Source organism: Eleutherodactylus coqui, chromosome 2, assembly GCF_035609145.1.
Source record: "Eleutherodactylus coqui strain aEleCoq1 chromosome 2, aEleCoq1.hap1, whole genome shotgun sequence".
NCBI lineage: Eukaryota > Metazoa > Chordata > Amphibia > Anura > Eleutherodactylidae > Eleutherodactylus > Eleutherodactylus coqui.
The window spans coordinates 9,647,970-9,662,995 of NC_089838.1; the positions used below are offsets into that span (position 1 = coordinate 9,647,970).

General features: G+C 47.1%; 1 protein-coding gene across 1 annotated transcript; it reads left to right on the forward strand.

The window, feature by feature from the left end:
* The first annotated feature begins 6,034 nt into the window (after positions 1-6,034).
* LOC136611063 (E3 ubiquitin/ISG15 ligase TRIM25-like) lies at positions 6,035-12,590 on the forward strand. The gene has a single exon (XM_066590310.1). The coding sequence runs from the start codon at positions 6,047-6,049 to the stop codon at positions 7,694-7,696; it is 1,650 nt and encodes a 549-aa protein (XP_066446407.1). The 5' UTR covers positions 6,035-6,046; the 3' UTR covers positions 7,697-12,590.
* The last annotated feature ends 2,436 nt before the right edge of the window (positions 12,591-15,026 follow it).

Sequence of the window (15,026 nt, forward strand, 5' to 3'; positions counted from 1 at the left end):
CTTCCCACAAGGTCTCTGTAAGACTGGGCAGGAATAGCCGCCATTCTTCGTACGAGGCTGTGAGAAGAGATTGCTGTGAGGATGGGCGTGGGCGGCGGTGTCGCACCCGTCGCTCCAGTTCGTCCCACAAGTGCTCGATCGGATGAATGAATGGTTATTACAAAATGAGCAGCTTTTTATTTTACCCATGCCCTTCCCAGCATGCCGTTCGGCAAACTCAGTATTTGCATATTTACTGATTTTCCGCAGTGTCCAAATACTTTTAGTCCATATAGTGTATTATGTGTGATGATTGCAGCATCAATCACTCCCATTACTACTATTTTCTGTCCTGGAGGTTGACTGTCACATTGCACCCCTACACAAAGCTGTAACTCTACTACACTCTGGCTTGGTATCTACGGGAAGATTAACGGTCTTCCTACTACGTTCTACATGGCGCCCCTCTACAATCCCGGGAGCTTCAAGCTGTATCATCATTTTCCATAAACCATTGTTGTATGACGCAGCATTATCTAACAATGGTCATATCAAACCCCACATATCAGCCAGCCAGTATCTTCAAAACCACACTGCTATGACTGCTGCCGGTTTCTCCAAGCCAATCCATCTTACAGCGTCCTTAGATTCTCACAGAAGGGAGTATTTTGGTTGCTGTTAATCTAGTTTTTGGCAATACTTCAAGTATCTACCTTTTACTTTCCATGGATGGAACAATTCTGGATTGTTAACGGGCTGCAGCAGCCTGTGACGTCCTGTAAGTAGTCTAGTACAGCTTGTAATCATTACATCAGCGAGAGGACTCGGACCGGTCCGCGGGGGAGGGGCATGAGCTGGTTTATTACTTGTAAGCATGAGGAACACAAATATAAAAGAAACCTTTAAGTCAGACAACCCCTTTAATCTGCGTTACAAATTCCCTTTGGAGCCTCCATCAAAGATTCCATCAATTCTACTGTAAACAATGCAGCGTTATTACCACTGGTAACATGAAGAGTAATGGCTACTATGTCCATCATGTGACCCATCGGGCCGTCCGTCATGGTTGGTTTCCTGTTCCTATGATGGCACAGAGGAGGATAAATGTTTGGCTCAGATGTAAACCTGGCCTTGTGCTGTGCTGATAATGTATTCATATATTTGGTTTCTGGTGTCACCCAAGGACTTCAAGACCCCCCCCCCCCCCCCCACCGGCTGGCAGGATGCCGATTGTCTAACTGGCAGACACAAATGGGATATGCAAAATCTCTGGGCTGTAAATGGGGCCAGAATCGTGCCGCAGCATCTTATTACATGCCGATGTGTCCCGCATCACATGTCCACCAGTGTGAAGATAAAATGCTGATGACTTATTTTCCCTCTCGTTTCTTTGCCACGTTTTCTCCTTAAAGGGGTTGTCCGGCCGCCCAAAGTGATGTTATTCCCATTAATGCCCTGTAGAGTAAAAGCATCCCACAATACAGCATTACACATAAAAAACGGGATTCTGCTAACCTTTTTATTCATTAGCAGAGATGAGCGAGCATTGCCTTTAGCGAGTATCTCCCCGCTCGAGACGGAAAGTTCAGGTGCCGGCGGGCAGGGAGCTGCGGGGGAGAGCGGGGCGGAACGGAGGGGAGATCTCTCTCTCCCTCTCCCCCGCTCCCTCCTGCTGACTGCCGCTACTCACCGCTCCCCCGCACCGGCAACCGAACCTGCAGTCTCGAGCGGGGAGATACTCGCTAAAGGCAATGCTCGCTCGAGAAGTTGTCTTTAGCGAGTATACTCGCTCATCTCTATTCCTTATCTTCTCCTTGTAAAGCTGACCTACAGAATATTTCAAAGATGGCGCCGCCGAGGTAGTTCCCATGATGCACTGCCCCCTCTCCTCCTCAGTGTGCGCTCCCGATGACGCCAGTCAAATGAACGGAAGACCGGCGTCATTATGAGAGACGCACGCTGTGATGGGCAGAGCGATATCGGGCTGTGAGTGATGGCCTGATATAGCTCTCTCCCTCCGTGCGAGTCCCCACTGCTTTCAATGGAGCCGGCAGCAGGCAGCGCACCAGCCCCATTCAAAGAGAGATGAAGGAATCTCCTGCTACAGCTGTCACAGCAGAAGCAGGAGATCGCCATCCTCTCCCATTGAAAGTAATTAAATGTGAAAGTAACACCACCTGCTCTCGCACAGTGCCCCGCCCATGGTGCACCTACTTAGTGCCGCAACATGGTGCCCCCACATAGTGCTTCCACACTGTCCTCACATAGTGCCCCCACAGTGCTCTCACATAGTGCGCCAACATAGTGCCCCCCCCATATAATGCCCCTAAAGAATACACCTACATAGTGCCCACACATAGTGCTCCGACAGTGCCCCCACATAACATAGTGCCCCTATGCAGTGCCCCCCATGGGGCACCTACATATTGCCCCCTCATGATACTCCCACAGTGCCCCCCAAGTGACCCCACATAACACAATGCCCCCACATGGTGCTCCCACATTCCCCCACATAGTGCTCGTACATAGTGCTCTCACATAGTGCCCCCTCATGGTACTCCCACAATGCCCTCCCCCAGTGACTCCACATAACATTGTGCTCCCACATAACACAGTTCCTCCACATGGTGCTCCCACATTCCCTAACATAGTGCTCCTCCATAGTGCACCTACATAGTGCTCCCACATAATATAGTGTCCCCACATGGTGCTTCCACAGTGCCGCTATATAACATAGTGCCCAACACAGTGCCCCTACATGGTGCTCTCACAGTGCCCACATAGTGCTCCCACACACTGCTCCCACATAGTGCTCCCACACACACTGCCCCCACATAACATGGTGCTCCCACTTGCTGCCCCCACAGTGTGACCCCACATAACATAGTGCGCCCCACATAACAGTGCCTCCTGGGTGCCCGCACATAGTGCTCCCACATGGTACTCCCACATGGCACTCCCACAGTGCCCCCCCCAGTGACCCCACATAACATAGTACACCCACATAACACAGTGCTCCCACATAACATTATGCCCACACATGGTGCTACCACAGTGCTCCCATATAGTGCTCCAACGTAACATAATGCCCCCACAATAGTAGCCACAGCAGTAATAGTGCCCCCACAATAGTAGCCACAGCAGCATCAGTGCCCCAACAATTATAGTCACAGCAGAAATAGTGACCCCCATTAACTGCCCCAGCAGTGATAAATATTAGGAATCACTATCACTGCTGGGGCAGTTACCCTCTACAATTGCCGCAGCAGAAATAGTGCCCCCATTAGCTATGATACAGACGAGAAAGATGTTTGGGGAATTCTCTTAAAGAAGATGGACACTGACGTTCCAGTTTGGTCGGGTTCAGGTCGGACTCTGTGCAGCCGGTTCAATCGTGGAACATCCATATCCTCAAAGCAACATAACACAACGTTGGATTTGTGACAAGATTTTCCTCAGTGGTCCTCGTACAATCTCTGGAGCAAAGAAATGCCCCAGCTTGGCAAGGGTGGCACCGTTGTGCAGACTCTCCTCCAGCTCCGTATGGGGCCACATCTCCTCATTGAGGCAGGACTCCATCCAGCTGCAGGGAAACCAAGAGTCACCATGATTACACAAGAGAACAGAGGAGACTCCAACCATCAGCCGTAGTCGCATCTTCCTCACCGCTTCGTCTCCTCCAGATGACACAGTGTCTGCCATTTTGAGGATCTGTGGCTTTGATATCCCACCGGTGGAGACTTCTTAAGGCTCATCTTTTGACAAAGTGGGGTCTCCTAGGAAGGGACCTCCAAAAGAAGTAAGTGCATGTATAGAAAATTGAAAATATCTACATATATATATAATACACCTCACCCCTATAAGGAGCGCGGGACTACTAGTTTTTTTTTTTTTTCTGACCTAGCAGTACTAGTAACCCCCAATAGTTGCCCCAGTGGTAATAGTGACACCAGCCGCCACCCTCCCCTCCCCTTGACACTGCCCCCAGTAGTGATAGTGACACCCCTCCCCCGCAGGACAAGTACACTGACAGCACCCTACTTCACGGCGCGACAAGTACAATGACAGCAACCCCCTCCCTCCCCACCCCCTGACAATTACGCTAGCACCCCCCACCTAGTCACTCCCGGATAAGTACACTGACAGCACCCCCCAACAAGTACACTGACAGCACCCGCAAACCCCCCCCCCCAGCTCCACAAGTGCCATGACAGCCCCCCCGACAAGTACACTAACAGCCCCCCCACCCTCTGACAAGTACACTAATAGCCCCCCTAACAAGTACACTAACAGCTCCCCCCCTGACAAGTACATTGACAGTACCCCCCCATGGTGCAACAAGTACACTAGCAGCACTCCCACCCCCCCAAGTACAGTAACAGCAGCCCCCATCCAAAAGTATTCTGACCTGACAGCACCCCCAACTCACCTGACAAGTTCACTACCAGCACCCCTTCCCTCCCTCCCCCCCCATCACGACAGGTACACTGACAGACCCCCCCCGACAAGTACATTGACAGCACCCTCCCGCACAGTGCAATAAGTACACTGACAGCACCCCAGCCGCCCGCCGGTGCGACAAGTACATCGACAGCACTCCCCCCCATGACAAGTACACTGTCAGCACACCTTCCCCCCTCCCTCCAAGTAACAGTTACCATCTGCTGCTTGATAGTCCCCGTGGGAAAGCACGATCACGGCCTGACAGCAGCTACTGTGCATTTGCAAACTGTACCGGGCTTGTCCACAGGCTTAGGGACGATGAGATCATCAACATGGGGGGCGGGGGGGGGTCACTCCTGTAGGTAAGTATATAACTTTTGTATGGCTCATATTCAATGCACAAAGTATATTACAAAGTGCATTGTAAGGCCCATACAGAAGTGCATACATATACTTGTCACAACGGGACAACCCCTTTAACCCTTTGCAATCCACTGACTGATGACATCAAAGACATTCTGATTTAAGGCTGTACAGCTCCGATGTCAGAAGACGTCCGGCAGGGTATTCTTACTGTATATTACTGGCCGCTCTGTTGTTGGGAGCCTCTCCAGCAAGTCACATACCGCAGTACTGTCTCTAGCCAGCAGATGGCGGCATTGTATAATGGCAGAAAGAGAAAGCCCCCTAGCAAACCCTAAATCCAAAATTGGATTGCAAAGGGTTAATTCATGAACCTCTCAGATGTCTGATTTCTTCATGAATTTCGATCTTGGTGAATCTCTTCTCTTATCTCTGCTGTAAATTCTTTATTTTCAGTAGATTTCTATTGAATTTCTTTTTAAAAGAGAGGAATAACAGAGGAATTTACTGCAAGTAACAACCCAACGCTTTATATGTGACCACAATGTAGGCCCCAAATATACAGCAGAAAGAATCTACCCCAGTTTCCCGAAAATAAGACCTACCCTGAAAATAAGCCCTACCCAGATTTTTTGGGAAGGCTTGAAATACAAGCCTGACCCTGAAAATAAGCCCTAGCTGCATTACATTTAAAAAACAAATTGAATACTTACCTAGCAGGATTGATCCAGGTCCTCCTGCTGCTGCCTGGAGCTCCGCCGTGCGTCCTGCAGTTCTCGTTCACACACAGAAGATCACTTCTTGGTTATGGGATTCATAAATCCCACCTCCAGGAAGTGATGGCTGCTATTGGTTCTCGAGCACTGCTCAGCCAATCCATGCAGCGCTCGATGAACTAATGCGATGGCTGTGATTGGTTCGCGTTGTGGAGGCAGAATTTATGAATTGGCCAATCAATGCCACGGCTCAGCGTGTCGTAGGTCTAGAGAGCAGCGGGAGGGACCTGAACTGAGCCTGGTAGGTAAGTATAATAAGACATTCCCCAAAAATAAGACCCGATGCCTGTTTTGTGACAAAAATTTATATAAGACAGGGTCTTATTTTCAGGAAAACATTGTATCATTATGACAACTGTCCATTAACAGGTTAATAGTGATCTTGTGCCGTGCAGCCCCGCCCTGTAGTCAACAGAAGAAAACTTGCTCATAGGTCTATGAGGGTCAGGAAGTAGTAGTTTCGTTTCTCTCTTCCTCTGTCAGCCATGGCGTCTGCTGCTGTGAGAGACGAGCTGCTCTGCTCCATCTGTCTGAGCACTTATACAGATCCTGTAATGCTGAGATGTGGACACAACTTCTGCCGGGTCTGTATTCATCGTGTGCTGGATACACAGGACGAGGCTGGAGTTTATTCCTGTCCTGAATGCAGAGAGGAGTCTCAGGAGCGGCCGGCACTGATGAGATGCTTAGCTCTGTGTAACATCGTGGAGAACCTCCTGATTACTCCTCCGACACAGACGGAAGCCGGGATCTTCTGCACTTACTGTGTGGACTCTCCTGTACCGGCTGCTAAATCCTGTCTGCTGTGTGAAGCTTCTCTGTGCGAGAAACACCTGAGAGTTCACAGCAAGTCAGCAGAACACGTCTTATGTGAGCCCAGCGCCAACCTGGGGAGCAGGAAATGTTCTGTCCATAAGAAGATCCTGGAATATTACTGCACTGAGGACGCCGCTTGTATCTGTGTGTCCTGCAGTTTGGCCGGAGAACATCGGGGTCATCGGGTGGAGATGCTGGACGAGGCCTCTGAGAAGAAGAAGGAGAGACTGAGAAATGTTCTCCAGAAACTGATCACAAGGAGGGAGCAGACTGAGGAAAGAGTCCGGAGTCTGGAGGAGTGCAGGAGGAAAGCTCAAGAAAAAGCATCTGGAGAAGCTGAGAGAGTCACTGCCCTGTGTAGAGACATCAGGAGACAGCTGGACGATGTGGAGAAGAGGGCACTGAGCGAGATCTCCAGGCAGGAAAAGGAAGAGTCATTCTCACTTTCTGTTCTCATCCAGAAGCTGGAAATACAGAAGGACGAGCTGTCCAGGAAGATGAGACACATGGAGGAGCTGTGTAACATGACTGATCCACTGACTGTCTTACAGGAACCAGACACCGGGGACTTGTGTGATCCTGAAGACACGGGGGGACATGATGCAGGTGATGGGGACACGGGGGGACATGATGGAGGTGATGGGGACACGGGGGGACATGGTGAACCGCTTCATGATGTAGATGGTCCGGATGTGGCTGTGATCTCAGACACATTACACACATTAGATGACATAATAAGAGATATAAGGAGGGGGATCTATGTGGAGGGTCCTGTAGACATATTACTGGATGTAAGCACAGCTGCTAATAATATCCATATATCAGATGACCTGAAAACTGCAACCGGGACACAAGAGAACCAGAACCATCCAGAAACAGCAGAGAGATTCCAGTATAATCAGGTGATGAGCAGGAGGGGATTCTCCTCAGGACGATATTACTGGGATGTGGAGGGCAGTAGATCAGGGGGGTGGAGGGTGGGGATGTGTTACCCCAGTATAGACAGGAGGGGGCAGCAGTCATACATTGGCTATAATAACAAGTCCTGGAGTTTGTGGAGGGGTAATAATCAGTACTCAGTGAGACATGACAGTAAAGTGATCCGGTTACCTCACATTATATCCAGTAATAGAGTCAGGATCTGTCTGGATTATGAGGCCGGGCGGCTGTCGTTTTATGAGCTGTGTGACCCCATCAGACACTTACACACCTTCACTGCCTCCTTCACCGAGCCGCTTCATGCTGTATTACGTGTATATGATGGTTCAATAACGATATTGGGAGAAGCAACAACTGGGAGAAACCATAATAGAAACTGACCAGAGACAGGACTGAAAGACAACCTGATTGGTAGATCAAACAGCCAATGGGATGAATGAGGTGGGGCTGCAGGTGATTATAACCAAAGCCAGGCCCACTTGACCATTTTCCCGGAGTAGGGGACTGCGTATCCCTGCGTATTGTCATGTTCTTACACGGTTATGCCTGCACATGTACACGTATTTTACGCACGCTGTCCTGCGCCGGCTGGCTGGTTTCTTCTTTTTTTCACTTTCCTTCTCCTGTCTCCTGGCAACATAAAACCGCCATACATATGGAATGTAATTGTGTAAGCGCTGTGTTGTGAACGCACCCATAGAGAACAATAGGGCTGTTATGTGCATTATATGCGGTAAAATAGAACATGCTGCGCTCTTTATTACGCACATAACATACGCAATAAAATACAGGCAAGCGTGAGCGGAACAGTGAGAGCAATGTCCTTTCATTGACACCTTTTGCGCGTATTATATGCGTGCGCTGTTAGTGCGATGGAATGCTACAGCTATATTCTTGTGCTCCGAATCCAGCGGGGTTCAGTTCGAGCTGCTTGAAGGATCATAGACTCGGTCACACAGCATTCTGCGTAATCAGCTGATTCTCCCTTTATTAGAAAAAAATAGAAATATTTATACGTTTTTTTAGACTCAGACATTGAAAACGAGCCGAACAACAGCCCTTATTTATAGAGAGCGAAGGGCAGGATGGCGCAGGAGAGACCATTGGGACTTCTCTCACAGTACATTGTGTGTGTTATACCCAATGCACATATGTTGGTGCCCGGCCTATCTGACCGCTGTCCTTATGACTAGATCACATGTGGGGGATCCGCTGTGATTGTATTCTGGGTGTGATCCCTGTGTCTCCTTATGGATAATCCTCCGTGTGTCATTGCTGTTTATCCCAATGATGTCTGATCTACTACATCACATGAACCAGCAGTCCTATATTACCAGGATTGTCCCCCAAAAGAGAGCGCTAAGTGGGTGAAGTCCATGAAAATCTGCATAAAGGTGGCATCCTGGTATGTTTGTGGGGCTCCTGGGTAGATCCGGTCGGGTTCAAGACTGGGTTCACACGGGACTGAAATCTCGCGGAATGACCGCACGGAAATACTGCGAGATTTCTGCGAGAGAAATGCAGCTTTAAACCCATGGCCTTTCGTCGCGGGTTTAGGAGCGGCTTCACCGCCTGCATTCCGCTGCGGCCATCTCTCCATAGAGAGGAGAGAATCCACTGCGGAAGCGGGGAAATAATTGATATGCCACGTCTTTGAGTTCCGTGTGGCTTGTCAATCTCAGTGCGGCTCGGTCGCAGCGTATGGATGAGATTTTTGTAAATCTCCTGCACTTTGCTGGCTAATCCCAGGATTAAAGTCGCAGGCGGAATTTCTGTGCAGAAAGTCTGCACGGAAATTTTGCAGCAATTGCGCCCCGTGTGAACGCAGCCTAAGTGTTGTGAATGACGCTTCATTAGGGTTAAATGCAAATAACGCTCCACATACACGGAGATCGCTGTGCGCAGCTCGTCCGTGGAGCCGTCCTACGGATGAGCGTCTGTAGAGCGCCGGACACTTCCTGTGTAGCACCCGGCCCTGGGATCTTGTCTTATGGACACATCAGATGTATTTATTATGGTGACATTCTACCCAAAGGGGAACGCTGAAGTCACGCGGATGATTTACCGCAGTCTTACTGCTTATCACATGTAAGGTCTTGTGACTGTGGACCCCGATCCCTACTGAATTACATCATCCCAGATGTTCGCAGCCGCCTTTATAGGGACCCGTCACCAGCTCCATAAACTACATTATTGGGCTCAAAGGTGAGAGAACGAGGCACATGGTGAGTGTCAAACACAACTTCCCGGACTCCCCGTTCTCTCACCTTCGAGCCCCATAATGTAGTTTATAAGGCTGACAGGTGGTGAGCGGTTCCCTTTAACCCGACTGTGGGGGCAGATCAAGAAAGCCAGAATATTACCGCAGATCCATCCCCTTTAGATCGCTGCCGGCCCGTCATACCAGGAGACTTAGTGTAACTTTACTTCCTAGCAATCGGTGGGATCTCAGCAGTTGTACCTCCAGCCATCCAAACTTTTGACATGTCCTTATGTAAGGTGACCAGATTTTTCCAGGGTCAATGCGGGACAGGGGTGTGGTCAGGGGCGGGGCTTATCACAACGTATGATTTTACCTCCATCGTTATAAAATGTACATGGCCGGTTCAAAAAAAGAGACAGGGAGCAAAGTCCGCAGCATTTCTGCACCAAAAACCAGTCAAAATCTGTGCCATTTGTGTGGATTTTGACTGGAAATCAGCTGGACATACGCAGCGGCGCTCCCCCTCACCTCCTATATAGGCTTCCCAACAATCCTCTCAGCACTGCTGCTAGTGGGTGGAAGTGTGTGTGCAGCAGCGCCTCCTGCCCTCTGCTCTAGCGGAACCAAAAAGGAGAGTTTAGGGGAGGAGGATCCCAGATGGACACACTGCTATCGGTATGTGTATCAGGCTGCGGCGCTGCAGAGTGATTACCGGGCAGGGAGCTGCGGCACCTCGCCCGGTAATCACTTTAACCCCTTGAGTGGTGGGTTTCTTACTCCCCTGTCAGACCCACCAGGGCAGGTTTTTTAAATGGTCTAATCACTTAATTTCACCTAATTTCCCAGTCGCGTTCCAAGAGCCATAACTTTTTCATTTCTCCACTGACATGGCCGTATGAGGGCTTGTTTTTTGCGGGACAAGTTGTACTTTTTGATGGCATCATTTTTGGGTATAAATAATGTATTGCATAACTTTTGTAAAAAAATTTGTAGGAAGATTGGGGGAAAAAAAGGAATTCTGCCATTTGTTTTTTGGATTTCATTTTTACAGCGTTCAGCGTGCGGAATAAATAGTGTGATAACGTTATTCTCCTGGCGATACCGAGTTTATACAGTTGTATTATGTTTTGCTATTCCAAGAGCCGTATTAATTATTTTTTTCCATTGCCAGAGCCCCAGAAGGCCGTGTTTTTTGCAGGATGAACTCCAGTCTTCAATTATCTAATTTTTAGGAACTTGTAAACTTTGGATCAGTTTTTATTCCATTTTTTCTAGGGGCAAGATTAACAAAATCTGTAATTCTGGCATGTTTTTTATCTTTATTTTTTACTGCATTCTCTGAGCAGTATAAATAATATATTAGAGTCATTCTACAGGCCGGTACAATTATGCCAATACCAAATTGCAATGCTTTTTTTTATTTTGCAACTTTTTCACAAAAAAAAAAGAAAAGTAATAAAAGTTTAAATCATAAAAGAAAAATACATATTTAGTATCGCTGCGTCCATAAAAGTCCGATCTATCAAAGTACTGCGTTATTTTCCCCGCATGGTGAACGTAGTCCGAAAAAAAAAAAATAAAGAACGCCACAAATGCGCTTTTCCATTCACCCTGTCTCCCAGAAAGAATGCAATAAAAAGCGATCAAAAAGTTGTATGTATTCTGAATTAGTACTATCGGAAACTACAGAACATCCTGCAAAAAATGAGCCCTTGCTCAACTACGTCGACGGAAAAATAAAAAGGTTGTTGTGTGCAGAAAATGCAGCAGAAAATAATTTTAAAAAAATTAAATGAAAAACTGTACAAGTTTGGTATCGCAGTAATCGTACCGACCCATAGAATAAAGTTAGGTCATTTTTGTTGCAGTTTGTGTGTCATAGAAAAAAGACGCACTGAAAAATGGCAGAATATCATTTTTCTTTCATTTTACTCCACTTAGAATTTTGTAAAAGTTTTTCAGTACATTAAATAGCACCATTGAAAAATACAAGTCGTCCCGCAAAAAATAAGCCCTCATTCAGCGATGTCTATGAATAAATAAAGGAGTTATGATTTTTTAAACGGGGGAACAGCCAAGCACCAGCTCTCCCTGCCACAGAGACCTTCGGCTGTCTTCTGACAAGCCGATGGTCTCTATGGCAACCTGTAAACAAAGCAGTGCAGGACTTTGAAAATAGAAGCAGGAGATTGCCGGCTGATCGGCAATATCTTCCAGCTTCTGTTTTTCAAAGTCCTGCACTGCTCTGTGTGGGTCTGTGCAGGCAGAGCACACTGCCACAGCTTATGGCAGTGTGCTCTGCAGCTCCCATAGTGAAACATAGCCCGGAAATCTTCTGGGCTATATTGCTATGGGCAGTGGATGGTGACTAGACGTCACCAGAGAGCGGGACAAATGTCCCGAAAGTGGGACAAATGCCTGTCCCACTGGGGTCCCGGTGGAAGTCAGGACACAGGGTCCCAAAGTGAGTCTGTCCCACCTAAATCAGGATATATGGTCACCTTACCTTATGGTATGTTAAAAGCTTTTAGAAAGCTCAGTCACACGTTAACCTTTACTATTATCTAAGTATTTTTCGATATTAGGGCAATAAATATATTACTAATCAGAATGTCAGTGAATAGAACCCATTCTGTGAATTACCCGTAATCCGGTGTCTGATAATCCAGAGATTCTGATAATCCGGCCCTTGTTTCCAGCACAGGACCAGAAGACGGAGCATTATGTGACAGCAGCAGATTATGTATGAGCATTTCATCTTCCTTCAGCTTCTCTGCCAGAAAGTTTTATAAAGTTTTTTGCCAGTTCAGTAACTCAGAACATCTGATAATCCGGCATCAGAGCCTGTTAATGTCGGACTAAGGAAATGTAATTCTATGTATTACTTTAATCTTCAGCAGTTTGGGTTTTAGGTTAATTTCCGCTTGTTTCTTGCTTACTATTGTTATAATGACCCAATCACATGAAATGCGCCTTGTTTTTCCCCCAGTTTGCATTATTTTGGGGTCACCAGATCTGTGTAGGTAACTGCTGGGCATTGTAAGGGTTAATAAAGATGTATCTGCATATAACTGATGGGCGCCGGTGTCTTTACTTTAGTTTTTACCTCACTGTCACATTTAGTATTTCCTTCCTCCCCCGCTCTGACTTTATATGGTGGTCCGGTGACCCCCCAGCCTTGCGGGGGCATCTTGGGTTCATTGATGGATGTTCATGCAGTTCTCACCTCAGGAATGGCGCCCCACTGAGCATGTTTTGGTAAACACATAGGGGGGTATTTACAGAAGCTTTTACACCAGAATTATGGCATAAGGCCTCCTTCACACAGGCGGGTTTGCATCGCAGAATCCGGAGTGGGATTCCAGCCCATAGCATGCTATGGCAATCCGCGATTTCCTGCCCATGAGCGGAAATCGATTTTCTACTCAGGGGTGAAATAAATTGCAGCATGCTGCGATTTTGTGCGGGATACGCACGTTTGGCTTCAGTTTAAGGCAATACAAGCGGTCTGTCCCGCGGCCCTTCACAGTGAGCCCTGCAGAAGTATCGAGGGATACGCTTCACTGCAGAGCTCTGGCGGTTTCTGCGCATGTATGAGGGAGCGCCACCCGGCACATCCGCAGCGCTGTACAGAAGCCACCGGACAAGAGCGCAGGGGTCACCAGCCGGGTGCCGGGTCGAACTCCGCTGGGGAAAATCTGTGTGAAGGTGGCCTAAATAAATGTCAATTTTTGTGCAAGTCACAAAAAGACTTGCACAGCATCCTTGCAAAAACACATATACATAGCATGATCACATGACATACAACAAGATACATTTTTCAGACATAACACAGACATTAACCCATTCAGTGCTGCAGATGTGCAATACACATCAAATTAACACACATAGAAGACACTAACAAGGCAAAAGCATTCATACTTATGGAGGGGCCCCGCTAGCTCTGGGCCCCTACAATAGCGCTACAGAATAAGTTAGTGCTATACAAATAACAAGTCTCTTCCCCTAGTAATGATGGATAATGAGGAAGTAGTATGCAATCTAGTACTAATGATGAGGATGTAGTATATAGTATAGTAGTAATGATGGATGATGTGGATGTAGTATATAATATAGTAGTAATGATGGATGATGAGGATGTAGTATATAATATAGTAGTAATGATGGATGATGAGGATGTAGTATATAATATAGTAGTAATGATGGATGATGAGGATGTAGTATATAGTATAGTAGTAATGATGGATGATGAGGATGTAGTATATAATATAGTAGTAATGATGGATGATGAGGATGTAGTATATAATATAGTAGTAATGATGGATGATGTGGATGTAGTATATAATATAGTAGTAATGATGGATGATGAGGATGTAGTATATAATATCATAGTAATGATGGATGATGAGGATGTAGTATATAATATAGTACTAATGATGAGGATGTAGTATATAATATAGTAGTAATGATGGATGATGAGGTTGTAGTATGCAATATAGTACTAATGGCGACTGTTGAGGACATAACATTTAACCCCTTCCAATCCACTGTCTGATGTCTGAAGACATTCTAATTGAAGGCTCTACAGCTCCAATGTCGGAAGACGTCCGGCAGGGTTTTCCTACTGTATACTACTGGCTGCTCTGTTGTCGGGGGCCTCTCCGGCATATCAAAAGCCGCAGTATTGTCTCTAGCCAGCAGATGGCGCTATTGTATAATGGCAGAAAGAGAAAAACCCCTAGAAAACCAGGAACCCAAAATTGGATTGCGAAGGCTTAATATAGCAGTGAGGATGAGGAGGGGAGCTGAAAGTACTCTGTTTGGGGAGTTCTCTATCATTTTGGCCGCTCAAGGGCTCACAAGTGGGCAATGGGGCCTAAAACCTTCAGGCAACATTTCTGTTCTGAAAGCCACTGGCTGCTCCTTTTGGTTTGGGCCCCGTTGTGCATACAGACATAAGATTAGGGCCACAGTGGGTATGTTTCTGAACTCAGGACAAACAGGGGGATCCATTTTGGGGTACAAATCTTCTTTTTCATGTTCACTATAGAGAAAAAACAGTCTTTAAAATGACATATTTGCAAAACTATGACATTTTATTTTTTCTACATGTTATTGTTTCCTACAGCTGACACCCACGGGCAATAGCATATCATATCTTGAGTTTACTCTCAGCCACAATTACTTTTTGTTTGACACCAGGTACTTTCACCAGCTCAGGGGTACAGCGATGGGGCGGCCCTGTGCCCCATCAGATGCAAACCTGTACCTGGGCTGGTGGGAGGAAAGGTTTGTCTACAGTAACACCATGTGGTCTGACAACATTATCTTATGGCTTCCATATATCGACGACATCTTCTTTTTCTGGAAAGGCACATCATCCTCCTTTAAGAACTTCGTGGACTCGTTGAATCAAAATACTCTTAATCTCCATCTAACGTATGAGATTAATTCCACGGCCTTACCCAGCCTGGATCTACTGATCAAGGAAGACGAGGATGGTATGA

Excerpts from the sequence above, each read along its gene's own strand:
- LOC136611063 (XM_066590310.1), top strand. The coding sequence starts at position 6,047 with ATGGCGTCTGCTGCTGTGAGAGACGAGCTGCTCTGCTCCATCTGTCTG.